Genomic DNA, 17,877 nt, shown 5'->3' on the forward strand with positions numbered 1-17,877 from the left:
TGCATTGAAAACTGTCAACCCAAACTTCAAGGTCACATTGCATCAGTAAGAAAGTTCAGTGACCTACAACAAATGGTACAGTTCAGGAAAGATATGGCTGTTAAATGTATTGCTAATAGGATCTCACTGTAAAATGGCCATAGAGAAACACAATTAAGTTATTCATCTTAAATCTACCTTACACATTTTGTTTTATTATTAGTCTATAGTGCTCAGGGCTTACTCCTGGCTGTGTGCTCAGGAGTCATTTCTGGTGGTATTCAGGGAACATGGTTAGTACCAGGAATAGAACTGGGGTTGGCCACATACAAGGAAGCACTTTAGCTCTGTACTCTCTCCAGTTCTATTTTATATTTTCTGAAAAATAGGTATTTTCAGCAGAATGTAGAATTTTAGACATGCTGCAAATAATTTTCCATTGGCAACTATTCGAAATAACATCTAAATCATAAATTGTTACTTATGGAGGGAAGAGCAGCATAGAAGTACATTTATAAAGTTAGCTATTTTCCTTAGTGAGGACATTACATCATCCTATCCAATCAGTTAAAAATACATGAGTAGAGAGATGCTTTGTGTGGAGTTTGCAGGGGTTTGATCCTTGGCACCACAAGTTCCCCCAAGCACTTCTGGGAACGAACCCCTAAGAGTAACCAAATGTGCCTAATTCTCCTTCTTGTTTCCTGAAAAACTCAGGGATATTCTTTTTTTTTAAATATCTGGTCCTAACTGGATCTATACATTCCAAAACTAACTTTGGCTGGCATCTTGGGGGAGAGGGAGGGGAGAATGATACCATAAAAGCTGTGCTCAGGCACCTCCAGACCACACTTGGTGGTGCTTGGGGGGCCTCTAGATCTATACTCAGGAATGCTCTGGGGATGACAAACGATGACTAGGATTGAACTGAAGTGGGCCCTGTGCAAAGTAGTGCCATATCTACTGTATTATCTCTCCCTTCTGATTTGCATCTATCTTTTATTTCAGATGAGAAGGCAAGACAAGGGGGGGGGGGACATTAATCCACTCTTGAAACTTATAAAACCAAATGCCATCAGAGGATTAAAACTCTTGGATGAGTTTAGTGACACATTGCAATTTCTCACAAAGAACCGAGTAATGTCAAACTTAGAACTCCAACAGCCAGTAATTTGGAGCATTGTCCTTGAAGCACACATGATTAAACCAATCTTCTGGGTTTCAGAAGGACAAACGTTTATCAAATCTATAATTTCCTTCAGTTCCAGACAAGAAAAGGTATCATGCTCTTTCCTATTTCTATATTGCCTTCATTGCTGTTTGGCCAAAAAAATCCTACATTTATAATATTCACAACACTGCACTGTAGCATTGTTCTCCCATTGTTCATCGATTTGCTCCAGCAGGCACCAGTAATGTCTCCATTGTGAGACTTGTTACTGTTTTTGGCATATCGAATAAGTCACGGGAAGTTTGCCAGGCTTTGCTGTCCAGGCACTATACTCTCTTGTAGCTTGCCAGGCTCTCCAAGAGGGGCGGAGGAATCAGGTCGGCCTGGGCCAGCTATGTGCAAGGCAGTACAAGGCAAGCACCCTACCCGCTGTGCTATTACTCCAGCCCAATGTTCAGAGCATATTACATAAAGAAATAATAAAGTCTAAAAATTCCTAGATCTAGAGCTGGGGAGGGAATTGAGCAGTAGAGTAGATGCGTTCCTCGTACGAGGCCCTGCATTCAATTCCTGGTACTAGAGGAAGAATACAAGGAAGGAGGAAAACAAAGAGGCAAAAGAAAATTTCTAACACTGGACATGTTAATGACATTTAACCAAGAATTTATACTGGGGGCTTGCAACAATAGTAGAGCTCTTGCCTTGAGCATGGCTGACTTGGGTTCTATCTCAGCATCCTTTCTGGTCCCCCAAGCACCATCAGGATGCTATCCTGGAGCACTGCTGGGTATGATCGAAACAAAAACAAAAAATTCATACTGCTTGTCACTGGGACTCGAGGTAGTAAGGAAAACAAAAACACCAAAAACCAGCACCAAGAGGATTAGTGAAACTAGGTTCTTTATGCAGTTGTAAGGGCATTTTATCTACAAACAGCATGTACAACATTGTCAATATTGCTAATTGTATTTGTGATGCCAATTAAGACAGTTACGGCACTTTATGCTTGCTTTTAAGGGAGCAAAACCTTTTAATGTGCCTTCTATGTTAGTGTTGTATACAGTGTCTTTTAACTTAGGCATAAAGATGGTCAAAGTATAATTTTAATGGATTGCAGTGGGTACATTTTTATTAGTTGTAGAAGCTATGATTTTACTTGGAATTAATCAAATCAGATAGCATACATCAGCTTCTAGAGATATTTTATGGTTCTATTTCCTACTCCTTGAGATACACATTAACTGAAATAGTATTAACACACTGAATAATCTGGTGGAACATTACACACAAAATATTTTGGTAAATTGAACTAAACTCACTTTGGCTAAAAGAAATAAATATTGACTCATTTAACTAGAATGAAGAAAAGCCTCAAGATTAGAGTGCACAGGGAGGGGGTGGTAAGCGGTGGAAGGGGCCTATGTGGTGGTTAATGTTTCTCTTCCTCATCTCTCCATGGTGCTACCCACGGTCAGTCATGTGCATCCTCAGGCTGGCTCTGATCATGATCACCTGACAGGTGTGCGAGTCCCAGAGGCAAAGGATTTCTTCTCCCGGGTCAGGGCGCACTCCGATTTAGACACCCACACATCACTGCACACTAGACCATAAGCTTGCCCTGACAGGGGTGGCATAGAAACCCCACCTATGTCTAAACCCTTACTAATGATCCTGATCAAACAAATGGTGACAACAGTTTCTACAAGCAGGATGGGTCTCTGGAGTAGAGGCAGAAGTCCTGAGAAGAACACAGTTCATGAAAAAATAGGTAAGTCTTAGCAAGAGAAGTGAATAAAAAGCCAATAAATACTGGCTATTACACGAGCAATGCGTATGAAAGGGAATTGCAAGCCCGAGGGTTTATTCATTGAAAATTATTGCAGGTAATAAAAAAATAATATCTAGATTATAAACTAAGAACAACACAATTCCAAGGCCAAAATGCTTTTTTATTATTAGTTTTGTGTTTGACTCAAGATGGTTCAATGATTTCATTTTCATTGATAAGCATTACATTAATTCCCATGCAAAAACCCAAGACCGCAAATGCCTAATTTCAAACAGCCAAATTCCAACTTGTGAGTCTGCACTTTCAAGATGAAAACCAAAATGTTGCTAAATCTTTTGAGAACAGATGCCACGACCATCCTTTGAGAGATCACCAGCCCTCCTAAGCTCCCATCAGTTCATACCCAAACATACCTTGCCATCAGTTCATACCCAAGCAGGAAGCAAAACTCCTGCGGCCCCTCAACCTGGCAAGCAATTTCATTTATAAAGACAGGACATTGCCACATCAAATCTGCTACCCAGAGATATTTCCCCATTCCTATTCCAGCGTAAAACCTGCTTTCGAACAGATATATTAGCTTCTACTAGGGGATTACAAGTTCTTCCTGACAGTTTTACTCAAAATTCTCAGCAAAAGCAAAGAGACTTTACAAAAACACTTTCCTCTGTAACCCCCAAAGAAATACATACGAAGACATCTACTTTATCAAGTAAGTCTTTCTCCCCACCTTCCCATAAAGTCTCTGAGCACATATAAAGCTTTAAAAAGTTCTCTCAGTAAATTAGGAACCAGGAGTATCAAAAAAGGGAAAAATAGGTTCCCGTGATTAAAGGAGAACTGAACAAATATAAAGAAATTCTGTCCATTGAGAGAAATAGTCTAAGTGGAGGCGGGGTGGGTTTGTGGGGAGAAGAAGAGACAGCGTTTCCACAGTGGACATCAATTTATACTAAAACACACACATCGGAAGTCTGACAATGGCCAAGATTTCATTAGTGCAAATAACAATTATAACGGTATGTTCTGTAATAGGATTTAAATAAGGCTTCGAATAATTACATCCGCTAACACTACCATTTGGAAACCTTAACTTTGTTTTTAAAGTTGTCAAACACACCCTCCAAACCATCCAACGGTTCTGATCTGAGGACAATTACATTCAGTGAAGTTGCTGCAAAACACAATTTGTAGCACTGATCACTTTCAAAGTTTGTATTGGCCAATGGTAAGGGGATTACTCTGATCACTGGTCAAAAGAAATAAATCCAGCAGACTTTTCAGGTAGTTCCTAGATTCAGATGCTCCTCAAATATCTGTAGTGATGAAAGCTCATTTTAAAAAGAGAAAATAAAAAAACAAAACTCCTTGTCGAAAAGAGATTTGCTTCCCCATCACCACGAACAAATTTGTACAAAGTATGAGCAAAGAAGCAAGAGAATTCATGGGCATTTCATCTATGGCTCAAGTTCTCCTTAAGAAAAGAAAACCGAACAAACACAACATGTTCTGTGACAATTACCACAGAAAGTAAACAAAAATCAGAGGCAGAATATGAAATAGCAATACACCTTTCCAGAGTCTGCAAGTTCTGCAGAATTAGGAAACTTAAAACTGAGTTCTTAACAAACTCCCATTTAGCGTGGATAGGTGAAAAAAACAAAAAAACAAAAAACCCGGAAAGACAGACAGCATCACAAACCACACGGCACAGGAAGGGAGTTTTAGAACCAGCCAGGAGGAAAATAATAGACAGGGAAACGCTCAGAAAAATTTGTCATCGATTCTGAAATGGGGCCGCGTGACATCATCAGGGTTGATAAAGACAGAGATGGATTTTCCCGGGTTCTCAGTCACTAGCTGTTGCAGTTTTTTGGCCAGGCGGTCATCGGGCTGGTTGGGGTCGCCACCATCGGACTGCGGGGAAGGGATGCTGGTGGTGCTTCCCCGCCTCTGCAGCTCCAGCGTCAGCCGATTGGCCGCTTTGACGTGCTCGATGGCCGTGCGCAGGTGCTCCGCAGGGTCCGAGCGGACCGAGGACAGCTTCCGCGCGTGGAGCATGACCGTCTCCTCCGACAAGTGCTCCAGCATGTTACACTGCGGGATGAAATAATTGGGACACATCTTGTTGACCAGACAGTGCTGGAGGTCATCGATGAGGCCCAGCAAAAAATGGGCCGCATAGTCTTCTTGAGCCAAGTAGTTGGCGGGCAGTCTGTCACAGGCCCAGAGCATCATGCTCCGGAGGTGGTAGGGGCTGATGGCTTTGGGCCGGGACAGCAGTTTGATGATGATGGCTTTGCAGGCCTGGTAGGCCTGCATGAGGCTGCTGGAGATGCACTTTTTCAACTGGACCTCACTCCTGGCAAAGGACAGCCGCCACTCGTTGTCCTTCTTCCCCTTGTAGGAGCAAGCAGGCACCAAGTAAAACCCACTGATGACCTCTTCCTCGGTGATTTTCCCATCCCAGAAGTGGTTCTCCATGAGCCAACTCTGCGCCACGGCGGGCCAGCCTTTGAAAGACACCACGGGGACGATATCATACAGCATGCGGCTGCTCCCCACCCCCAGGATGATGGAGATGATGGTCCCGTTCTTCTCCACCTTTTCCACCTTGGGCATCCCGCGCTGGGGTTTCTTCTGGATCTCTGAGAGGACGATGCTGATGGAGTCGTAGAACCAGTCGGCGACTTTGGTCGGGGAGAAGAAGTAGTTGGTGGCACCGCTCATGTGGTGGTCGACGATGGTGCAACAGTCTTTCCACTTGCTGATTGTCCCCTCGTCGAAGAGCCGGAGGCTCAGCCAGGAGTGGCACAGGGCCGAGTGGCGCATATCGAGAGTCACAGGCTGGTTGCGGTCGTGCAGCTTCAGGGCGGGCACCAGGAGGGTGAAGTCCATGTCGTAGTCGGTCCCCCGGGCGTAGACATTCAGGTCATCTAAGTCCAAGTCCACCACGCCTTCCCGGACGCCTCCGGAGAGTAACAGATACTCATTGGCCACCGGGAGTTTTTGGTCCAGCTTTTGTACCATGCCTGGAGAGAGAAGGAGAAAACATGATTATAGCAAGCACAGACCCGGACACTTGGGCGTTCAGAGGCAACGTACTGAATGGCCAAGCGCCACTCGACTCAGGATACTCTGCTCTTTCCCATCAACAGTAGAACCCATCCCTTTTCAAGGAGGAGGTTTAGAACAGAATTCTCACAATGAAAGCAACAGGACTTGCAGTCCCCAACCAGGCGCCTCTCCCCCTGGTCTTCACCGAGATCGCCATCCACTCTGCCACCCTTCTTCCCTGACTTCCTACTGCCGAATCTTCCTGTACAAAGAAAACTACAAAACGCTATTTCAGGAAATAAAAGAGGACATGAGGAAATGGAAAGATATCCCCTGCTCATGGGTCGGGAGACTTAACATTGTCAAAATGGCAATACTACCGAAAGCATTGTATAAATTCAATGCAATCCCTATAAGGATACCCATGACATTCTTCAAAGAAATGGAGCAAACACTCTTGAAATTTATATGGAACAATAAGCCCCCACGAATAGCTAAAGCAATTCTTGGGAAAAAGAAAATGGGAGGAATCAACCTCCCGAACTTCAAACTGTACTACAAAGCAGTAATAATTAAAACAGCATGGTACTGGAACAAAGGCAGAACTGCAGACCAATGGAACAGGGTTGAATACACTGACATCTCTCCTCAATCATATGCTCATCTAATCTTTGATAAAGGTAATGTCAACATCTTTACTTCCTCTTTTCTCACTCTCCATCCCTGCTGCCATTATATAAGGCCAGATTTGCTTTTGTCTTTTTATTTTTTTGAGCCCATCAATCCAGGTGGGCTCAGGGGACCATAGGTGGTGCCAAGGATCAAACCTGGGTTGTTTGCGTGCAAAACAAATGCTCTATCCATTATAGGATTGCTCTGGCCCCAAATCGGGCTTTTCTCATCCTTTGCAAAGCAGATTTTTCCCTAAGCTTTCCCTGCCCAAACCTATCAGAGATTTTCAATGTGGACTATGGACGGGGAAGGGGGAGCCTCCCTCCCTCCCTCCCTCCCGTCCTCCCTCCCTCCCTTCCTCCCTGATGGGAGCCTTCTGGGGTTTGCAATGTAGATACTAAGAGGTTATCATGTTTGTTCTTTTACCTACTTTCAGCATTCAGTTCTTATCCAGAGTGATCATTTCCAACGATCTTTGTCATAGTGGTCCCTTCTCTATCCCAAATGTCTTCTCCCAGAACTCGAGGCAGGTTTAAACAATGGACCAATCCTTCTGGCCCTTCTTTCTACTGTCCCTGGATATTAGTCTCATATGACATTTTTTTCAGTCCCACACATGAGTGCAATCAAAGAATCTTGACTTCTCCCTCCACCTGACCCCATATCCTTCTTCTCCCTTCCATGGTTGCATATCCTACAGGGGCTCCTTTCTGGCCATCGTAACTCCAAGACTGGGGCTGTTTTCTGAGAAAACCTATCTTAGAAAAATATATAAGATACCACTCAAGTGAACAAGGTATTCACTACAAATTCAGCATGAACCATTCATGTTTTTTCTTGAAGTAGGGTTTCTGAGCAATAGCCAAATTCAGCAAAGAGAATTGAAAGTTATCATAAGCACCAAGACAAAAGATCTTTTTCTCTGATGTTATATAGTAGCACTGTAGCACTGTCTTCCTTGTTCATCAATTTGCTCGAGCGGGCCCAGTAACGTCTCCATTGTGAGACTTTGTTGTTACTGTGTTTGGCATATTAAATACGTCACAGGTAGCTTGCCTGGCTTTGCCGTGCGGGCAAGATACTCTCGGCAGCTTGCTGGGCTCTCCGAGGGGGGCGGAGGAATCGAACTCAGCTCGGCCGGGTTGGCCACACGCTGTGTACTAATTTCATATTTACCAAGTAACAATACTACCATCCCAAGTTTTGCTGTAGCTATAAAAAACTGACTTCTCAGAATTCAGAGTTGAGTTGTGAAAATCACTTTCACTATTTTATGCAGTCTTACATCCAGACAGTTACTTTCCAGAAGAAACATTTGGGTTCAGGAACTAGCTCAAGTGATACTAACTGACACTAAGTTGTACCCCCAGCATCACATGTTCCTCTACAATGCTGCAGGCTTGGAGCACCCCCTTCCCCCCCAAGCAGGCCTGCACACAGAAATGTCCCGTCCTCACTGCTGGGCTGAGGATAAAGGAGTGGTCGGTCATCAGATCTCCAAGCACCACTGGGAGACCCCTATAAAAATGGGAGATATTTGGGAATGGAATATTTATTGTTTTCAATTAGCTTTATTACAGCATTTGGAATGTCTTAAATAAGTATGGGAAAACGGAGACGTTATGTCTTTTGATTTATCAATAAAGTCTGAACCAAGTAGAACTAGTATTATTATCAGCACACACATGTAACTCCCCTCTTAAACATACATAGCTCACAATTCTTTACTTTCTTTGGTTCTAGATGGAATCAAATTGGCTGACTGGGATTTGTGTATAGAAAGAAAATTGTGCAGTTTACAGATTGGGAATAATTGTGCCCAGTGAAAAGAGTGCCCAGTGAATTTTACCTTGCAGTGTCACTATGTTTGGACGGTCATAGGTGAGTAAAAGCTAAAACTACTCCCTCCTGCCCTCTACTGGATTAAAGTAAGAGTTGTTCCCTAGTTACTCTATATAATAATTATATATAAGTATATATGAAGTATTTCTAATTTCTTCTAACCGGTTGCTTACGATCCTGGTTAAAATGCTGGATCCTCTTTTAAAAGATTTATATAAAGTACCTGACTCAATTTTTAAATTCAGTAGTTAGGGCGATTTTGGGCACTTCTTATTCAGAGAGAATATTGCTAGGGCTCATTTGCTAAGATCCTAGAAGTTAGAAACAGTCCCCGAGAGTGACAATGTTCGGGAAATGAATCCCTTGTGACATATTTATTGGCATCAGCCTGTTGGAGCCCTGTTAGTCTGCAGTTTTACAAATGACTTGCTAACGCAAATTGGAGGCTTCTCTGGCATCGTACGAACTCAAATGCCCTCCTGGAAAACTTCCCTGGATGGAATCTAAGCGAAAATGAGCTGATATCAGCGTCCATGGCAGATGTGTTGCCAGGCACCAACAAACAGCCAGAGCCCAAGAGGAAAAAAGGACAGAGGAGAGAAAAATTTCAACCTATACTTCGGCTCCAGAAGCATCAGTTCCAACAAGTGCCACCTCTGAACTAATGCAAAGACTGCTGTGCAGGGCCGGAGCGATAGGATAGCAGGGAAGACGTTTGCCTTGCACATGGCTGACCCGGGTTCGAGCCCCTGCACCACCAGGAGTAATTCCTGAATGCAGAGCCAGGAGTAACCCCTGAGCATTGCCAGGTGTGACCCCAAAAGCCAAAAATAAAGATTTATGTACAATTAGGAAAGGTAAGAACAAGAGACTTTGATGATTGGCTATTAGTAAACTATCCAAAAACGAAGAGGGAGAAAAATGGGAATATGTCCACCTACCTCAGAGACAGCTGGTAAAAAAAAAAAAAAAGAGGAGGAGGAATGGAGAACAGCTGATGGCCCCGTGGGGCTCTTCATACAAGCACTGGCATGTGTTTGCTATTAACATCAGCTTAACCTGCCTCCTGACCTCCCTGTGTTGAAGCAGTTCCTTGATTTTGATTAATGAAAGTTTCTACCTGAGAAGACCTTAGTGTTGGGACTTAATATAGAAGATCTTTTATATAGACTCAGGACCCGTGAAGAAATGAGTTCCATGACATGTGCTTAGCTCTTGCTGATTATTTTTAGAGCAGAAAGTGAAAACTAGAGCTCTGCTCCGGATTCCCTTGCATTCTAGTGAACCTCAACTTTGCATTCCGAACCTCTGCCCCTCAACATAAAATGCGAGACTCAGCATCAGGGCAGGGAACAACAAAATGATGTCTTTTTGGGGTCTCCTATCTTCATAGTCTCACTCCTAGTGAGAACGAAGGCAGGCAGTATCTTATTTTCTCAAATAAGTAAGATTAGTACTTTATTCGCACTTATATAGTACTTGTAGATTTCTTAAACAAACTAGCCAACAATCATAACAACAAAACCCTCTTATTAATATTGAAGGAAGGAAGATAATAGCACTGCAGCACTGTCCTCCCGTTGTTCATCGATTTGCTCGAGCGGGCACCAGTAACGTCTCCATTGTGAGACTTGTTACTGTTTTTGGCAATCGAATAAGTCACAGGAAGCTTGCCAGGCTTTGCCGTGCGGGTGGAATACTCTTGCTAGCTTGCCGGGCTCTCCAAGAGGGGTAGAGGAGTTGAACTTGGGTCAGCCACGTGCAAGGCAAACGCCCTACCTACTGTGCTATTGCTCCAGCCCAAGGAAGATAATAGAGAGATGAAATTTTGTCTTGCAATTAAAGCTATAGAATTAGATACATTTTTCCCCAATGTCTTTGGTTATTATATAAGACTTCTGTGCTCAGGTATCACTCCTGTCCCCACATATTTTAAGAACATATAACATAGGGCCAGAAAAAAAGTACAGAGGTTAAAATCATTGCCTTACTTTTGGTCGATGCTAGTTCGATCACCAGCACTGCTTAAAGTCCCTGAGCACTATTAGGAGTGTTTCTTGAGCATGGAGTAAGGAGTAAGCCCTGAACACAGCTGGGTATTTCCCCCCCCCCCAATCAAAAATAAAAATAAAGATTTATAGGTAGGAAAAAAAACCCAACTCCCTCAAAATATAATACCCATGGTTTCATCTCAAGTTATCTTGAACCTAGGTTGGCTCTGTAGCAAATGATGTGCCTGGCAAACAGCTCACGTGCACCAAGCATGAACTCAGCAGCACTGCTGTTTGGGATCCGTGACACCAAACACAAGTGCATGGACTGGGGTGGGGCCCGCCACCCCTTGAGGTGTGATTCCCTGGTACGCACTGAAACTTCAGCTTGGCCCCCAGAGAAGACGCCAACCAAAGGAAGTGAGCAAGTGCAGAAAGCAAGCATGCAGGTGATCACGGGGGTAGCTGCTCACACAGTGGCAGAAACTGCAAAAGAACATCAAATGACACAAAAAGGCACTGGGTCTTTCTGTCTTAACTCACATGGTGGACCAGCACCACTGTGTCCCATTCTAACCAAGTTCTTAGTGGTAGGATGGTACAGGACAGGACAACGCTGACCCAGCTCTGCCTGACACAATCCTCCAGGGGGCGCTCCTTGGTTGTTATTAAACACGCGAGATCGTCCTATAAAGATATGATTAATGGGAGAGGAACCACAGTACGGTGGGTAGGGTATTTGCCTTGCATGTGGCTGACCTGGGTTCAATCCCCAGCATCCCATATGGTCTCCCGAGCACTTCCAGGAGTGATTCCTGAGTACAGAGCCAGGAGTAATCCCAATCACTTCTGGGTATGACCCCCAAAACAAACTATATATATATGATTAATGTTTCCGAGGAGAACGTACTTTTGTCATTTTTGCTTTGAGAAACATCTTAAAAAGTAGGCTTGGCACCTTCTTCCCAGACACTGATCCCTGGGATTTTTATAAAATAAGTAGGGGCCACACCAGCGGTGCTTGGAGGCTCAGGGCTGCTTCTGGCTCTCTATTCTGCCTAGCAGTTGAAACCTGGTGATATGGTGGCAATGGGACTGGCAGTTCTTGGGGTCACCAAGGCCGTATTCAAAGGTACTCAGGGGACTATGAAGGACCCGGGATTGAAATGAGGATCGAATTTGGGTCCCTGTTCATGAAAAGCAGCTCTCCTGCCCCTTGAGCTATCTCCCTGGCACTCTCTAGGATTTTTAATGGCCCCGTCTTGAGCTTGGATACTAGAATTTTCCTCATTCCCAAGCAGAAGTCATCCATGCTTGGTCCCTCACTTTAGAGGTGAAAAACTGAGATTCAGAGAGTATGAACTAACCTGTGACCCTAGTGACCCTGTCCTAGTGAGAGATGACCAGCTTTGTCTCACTGCTATATCTGCTGTGAAGGTCAAAGGGCACCGACGACACACTGATCTCCCATGATGATGATCCTCTGACACGGCTACCTCTGACCTGGGCAATGACACTCTGACATGGGCCTCAAAGGGATCCGGGCCTCAAAGCAAAGTGCCAACTTTGCACTCTTGTTGGTCAAAGCTTCAATGGGGCCTTGGGCAGAAGGTCAGCAGAATGTGTCTGAACATCCCGAGTGCAGAGCCAGAGAGAAGGATGGGCATCTCCTCTGAGCATTTATCATAAAGGAAAAACAACAACCTAGTCTGGCTTGGCAATCCTTGACAACTAGTACTGACTAAACAGAGAGGCAGGTACTTGGGATAATGGAATGCCCAGATGTTTCAGTAATCTGTTCTACGTTTATTAATATCATCAAAAGATTTACAAATCTTGTCCTTTTCTTTCCTATCAGATCCGACAACAGCTTGAAACTTGGGTTTTCTGCCACCGACTTTGACTGGCAAGACTCAAAGGGGGTGTCTTACTACCCCCTTAGCAGCTTCTCACAGCCCCCACAGGGCGTGGCTTGGCGGGGAGACCCAGCTGAGGCTACAGGAGGGCTGTACACAGGAAGGTGCCTTGTTGGGGCACAGTCCAATGGGTAGAGTGTTTGCCTTGCACAACGGCTGGGTCAGGTCCCATCCTTGACACCACATATGGTCCCCCGAGCACTGCTAGGAGTGAACCCTGAGCATAGAGCCGAAGCCCTGAGCACCACGGAGTGTGACCCCAAAACAAAAACAAAAAAAGTAATTTCTTAAGAGATTAATTCTGTAGCAATCGGAAGGCAAGAATAAAGCCAATATAGTCTCTTGATGGTTCTAAGAATATGGTAGTGGGAGCAGGGACGTCTGGGAAAGAAGATGGCTCCATGGGCATGAAGGGCCAAGATAAGGGAGAAATTTCTGTGCCAAGACAATCAGACCTGGTATCTGAGACCTATAATACGAAGGGTCGGAAGATTGCTTGGTGGTTTCAAGTGTTTGACAGGGATGAGATCCCAGGGCAGTCTCCACACGCTGAGGGTGACAGTTCTGCTTTTTGGCATCCCCGGAGAGCAAAGTCCTTGCTGGTGGCTTGACATGTGCTCAGGCAAACGTGCAGCTCTGAGCTTAGTCTCCGATGCTGCCACATGCACTGGGGAGCCCCAGCCAGGGAAAAAGAAATATATAATCTTATTGTAGATGTCTTCTCTCCTGAGAAGCTGCAATATGGTGTCATAGAGAAACTCAGAATTCAGTCAACTAGGCACTATTTGCCTCTGTCTGTGACCTGTCTAGAATGGCTGGCAATCTTTCATGCATAGATCAATGGGCAAACCCCCGAGTCACTCAGAAACTGGAGCACCAGGCTTAATTAGTGATGGAGCTCTGTGTTTCAAAAAAGAACAATGAAGTAAGCCTGAATTGGGAGGTGGCAGCCATGGAGATGAGGTTCAAAATGCAGGTTTGATGCATTCATCGATATGGCATAGAAGGACTGGCGTCTCCTCTGAACTAGTACTGTGACTGGTACGGAAAACACAAAGCTGAAGGGAGGCACATACAGTCCCCACTGCCTATGCTTAATTTTCAGTGACATCAATGGCATCAATTAAGTCCGGCCGAGGTTATGCTGGGTAACCTGAAATCTCAGTGTGATCACTCAAGCAAAGTCGATTCTCATTCATGCTGCAGAACTATCAGGGTGGGCTGGGGAATCTATTTCTCTAAATTTAGGACCCAGGTGACATGAACAACCCTCTGTGGATTTTATAGTCACTAGGCGGGAGGACAAGAAAGTCCCAGAGGATCTATTTCAGCAGCTGGATTCTTGGACCTGGGAATAATAATAATTATAGATAATCTGCACCCACAAATCACTGGCCCAGGTCACCTGGTCCCATCCAACCCAAGAAAGAAAGAAACAAAGAAAGTGCAATTCTAGCTCATGCTGGGAGTGAGCCAGAAATAGTTGATAAGAAGTTTGAAAAACTCCTACACTAATCAAATAATCACATAGCCGTGAACATATAATTATAAGTGAAATTAGTAACACTGAGGGAAATGAACAAAGGTCCTAGCCAAAACACAGAGGAGGAAAGGGAAGGAAAATTGTTTGGCCTCAGGGATAGAAAATTCAAGAAGGCTAGAGATCCACCTTCAAATACATGATGAATGCCAGGGAAAGAAAAATGGGCTTTTACTGAATGATTTTTTAAAAATGAAAGTGTGTTGGCTTACCATTTGTTTACAATAATATATATATATATGTATATACTTCAGGAGTACAGCACACACCTCCTAATGCATACACACCTCATTGCACTCATGACCAAAGTTCTAGTAAATTAGCAAAAGTAATTTAGCAAATTAGACTAGCAAACTAGCATACTAGCAAACTAGTCCTTAGTATCATTTCCTTGGCCCCAAACATCTCCCTCTGATAATCAATATTTTTTCACAGAATCTAGGAGGGTTTTTTGTGTATGCTTAAAAAATATTCATTTGCTTTGGCTATTTAATAATACACACCAGATGAAACATGATAGAACTCTCCTTCAAATTCTTTGCTCTGCACTTCAAGTTCCAGCTACAATGCTGCAAAAGGCAAGATTTCTTTTTGTTCGTTTGTTTTGAGGCTGCAGCAGTTAATGCTCAAGGCTTACTCCTGGCTCTGTGCTCAAGGATCACCCCTGGCAGGCTCCGGGGACCATGAGATGCTGGGGATCAAATCCAGGTCTGACACATGCAAGGCTTTACCTGCTGGATTATCTCTCCATCACCAAGATTCCACTTTCTTAATAGCCAAGTATTATTCTAGGAAAGACAGATCACAATTTCTTTATCTTTCCATCAGCAATGGGCATTTAATCCCCATGATTTCAGTAAGTTGGAGGTCTACTAAGAAAAATTCTTTTCTAGAAAAGTTTTTTTTTTAAAAAAAGTGTTAAAATAAGTAAAAAGTCAGTATCAATAAGAGTCTTATTTAGAAATAAAAGGTTCGCTTATCAGTTGGAATTTGAAACAATACTCCCTGTCGAGGCTAAGTATTTCCTGCCCACCGCCCCCCATGACCAATCACAGTGGCTGGCAAGATAGCACAGGTCCCGTTGGGGACCCCATTCAATCATGGCACTAGAGTCCCTCCTACCAGTACAGCCCTAGAGGCCACAACAGCTTTACAGAGGTGGCCTGAGTGCTCCCAGCACAGGGAGGGTGACCCATGTGGACCCAGGCACCTTGGGGTCCCGGCAACAATGCATCCTCAGTTCCCTGCATGGAATAACCCAGCCCAGTTGGTTGTGCATGACCAAGAGCAGCCCAGCCCATCCATGCCTCTGAGGACGAGCAGCACCCTCCCCCCTCCCCTCTGCCAGCAGAAAGGTCAAAGCTATTGTGCGGCAGGATGAGACTCAAGTGCTCCATACAACTGTGATGGAATATGAGCAACAGGTGACTCATATCCAAGGTGGCTGCCCTGCCCCAAAGCCTATGACTGGCCAGAGACAACTCTAAGGGGACTCTCACGGCCACCTCTGGCCACCTACGTGGGGCCCTAAACAGTGACAGTAAGAAACCTAATGGGTTCTGCCCTCATCTTGCCTCAAGTTGGTACTGTGTCACACCTACCTGCTTTCACATCTTCTGACCAAATCTGACCCCAAAAGGAGAGAGAAGAGAAGTAGCAACAACAGAGCGAGAGACATCACGACTCTAGAAGAGCCTGTGGTCAAGTCTTCCATCTCCTGGCAAGGTCTCAGGGAGAAAGGCAGAGCATCTCCAAGCTCTTCTTCTCACTGAGTTGAACTCTGGCTGAACATTTTGCCTGTGTTGCCCCAGCTAGTCCTTTGGGCACTTCCAAGGAAGTCGGGACTGCTCCCATTTTACAGATGAGGAAATCAAGATAGAGAAGACATGTTCCCTGGGCACGGCCGTAAGAGGGAGCTGGGATCCAAATTCAGGTTGATTCCATCCTTGTTTCATGCTCCCACGCTGCCTTGCAGCATTAGCTCAACTCTCCTCAAAGAACAAACAATTCAGTATCTTCCGGCCTTTCAAATGGTTACATAAGACACTATAAGAACACAGTGAAAATGTTTTTATTCTCTCTCCAAAAAATTAAAATACATTTTCTATTTTGGAGTAAAAACGATTTCTAAGGCAGATTAAAACCCTATTTTAGCCATCCCTGGGGAATGAAGTATAAAAGCAAAATAGGTCAAGGATTATAATAAGACCTGAGCATGAATGATTTCCCTGCTCCCGAACGAAGCAGGACTGTGACATCTGCTTTCATGCACCCATGTGCATATGTGTACTGTGGCCCTAACTCTGAAGACACATTTTCGAGGAGTTTTTCACCACAACAGCACCCTGTAATTCTTTCAGGCTCTCCCAAGAACACCTGGAGAACAATCCCTTATATTCAAATTATGCGATATAATTTAGCATATTTTAATTCAATAGTAAAGCCTTCATTTCACAGTCAAACACTTTAAATTTATGCTACTAAATTGGGGAGATGAAAAGAGAGTGGCTGGGAATGTCATCACCCAAGGAGATACTGGGCCATAGAGCAAGGAGCTCTCACTAAATCTTGAAGCAAGAGAGTCTGTTTCCTTCATCAAGGCTGCACCTACCATAGTTTCTTTTCTTTTTTTTCTTTTTGTCATTGTCTCAGGCACTCTGAGACATGAGAAAAGGACATGGATCATTCTGTGACTTCTCTAAAAACAGTCATAGTAAAAATCCCAAAGGGCACATGAACCTCTTCCCTGAGTTCTGGCAGTCCATGGAATGCGGTGCTGTTGATCAAAAGGAGACCCTATAACTTTATTTATTTATCTATTGCTTTTTGGGTCACACCCGGTGAAGATCCCTGTTCCTCCGGACTCTGCACTCAGGATTTACTCCTGGAAGTGCGTAGGGACCAGATGGGATGCTGGGTATCGAGCCCAGGTCGGCTGCATGCCAGGCAAATACCCTGCCCGCTGCACCATCACTCCAGCCCCGACTATAACTTTAAGTCTCCACCACACATTCAAAGTTGCTATGTGAGGGAAATCACACCTATTTCTGCAAGAAGCTCCCTCAGAAGGATTTTAAAATGATCCATGCCTCACAAATACTTTGTCTTAAATTGATCCTACATTAGAAGTTTCCAAACATCCCCAATAATAGAAATCAAAATACAATGGCTCAGGCTGGAGCATCAGTACAGGGGATCAGATGCTTGCCTTGCCTGCGGCTGGCCCTGCCTTGATCCTTGACCTCTCACAAGGTCCCCCAAGCACTGCCAGAGGTGATCTCAGAGCACAGAACCAAGAGTAGCTCCTGAGCAACACCAGGTGTGGCCGCAACCACAACCTCTCTCCTTAAAAAGTATAATGAGGGGCTGGAGCAATAGTACAGTGCATAGGGTTTTAGGGCTTTTGCCTTGCACATAGCCAACCTGGGTTTGATCCCCAGCATCCCATATGGTCCCCCAAGCACTTCCAGGAGTAATTTCTCAGTGAAGAGCCAAGAGTAACTCCTGAACATTGCTAGGTGTGGCCCAAAAAGAAAAAAAAAAGCACAATGACTCACACGTACACACCACTGATTTTCGATAATTCAGTTAACCATTCTTGTTTCATTTCTCCCATATTTTTCACTGTGCAATTTTAAAGAAATCCTAATTATCAAATAACTTCACTCAGAAACACTTTGCAGGATCTGCCTGAAAGAATAAAATTACTTTAAAACTATTCATAGGGGCTGGAGAATGAGCACAGCACCCACATGCTCACCTTACATATTGCTGACTAGGGTTTGATCTCCAGCACCCCTTACGGTTCCCCAAGCCCCACCAGGAGTGATCCCTGAGCATAGGGCCAGAAATAAGCCCTGAGCACAGCCTGGTGTGTGCCCCCTGCAGGAAAAAATTCATAAATTTAAAAAATCTAACTC

At 44.3% G+C, this 17,877-nt stretch overlaps 1 protein-coding gene across 1 annotated transcript in view; it reads right to left on the minus strand.

Annotated features, from left to right (window-relative positions):
- Nucleotides 1–3,078: 3,078 nt before the first annotated feature.
- MB21D2 (Mab-21 domain containing 2) overlaps nt 3,079–17,877 on the minus strand; it is a 125,624-nt gene continuing 110,825 nt past the window's right edge. Inside the window, exon 2 of the mRNA XM_056121294.1 lies at nt 3,079–5,971. Within this exon, the coding sequence (XP_055977269.1) occupies nt 4,704–5,971 (1,268 nt within the window). The 3' untranslated portion in view covers nt 3,079–4,703. The remainder of the gene's footprint in view (nt 5,972–17,877) is intronic.

This window comes from Sorex fumeus, unplaced genomic scaffold (assembly GCF_029834395.1).
Source record: "Sorex fumeus unplaced genomic scaffold, SorFum_2.1 ptg000044l, whole genome shotgun sequence".
NCBI lineage: Eukaryota > Metazoa > Chordata > Mammalia > Eulipotyphla > Soricidae > Sorex > Sorex fumeus.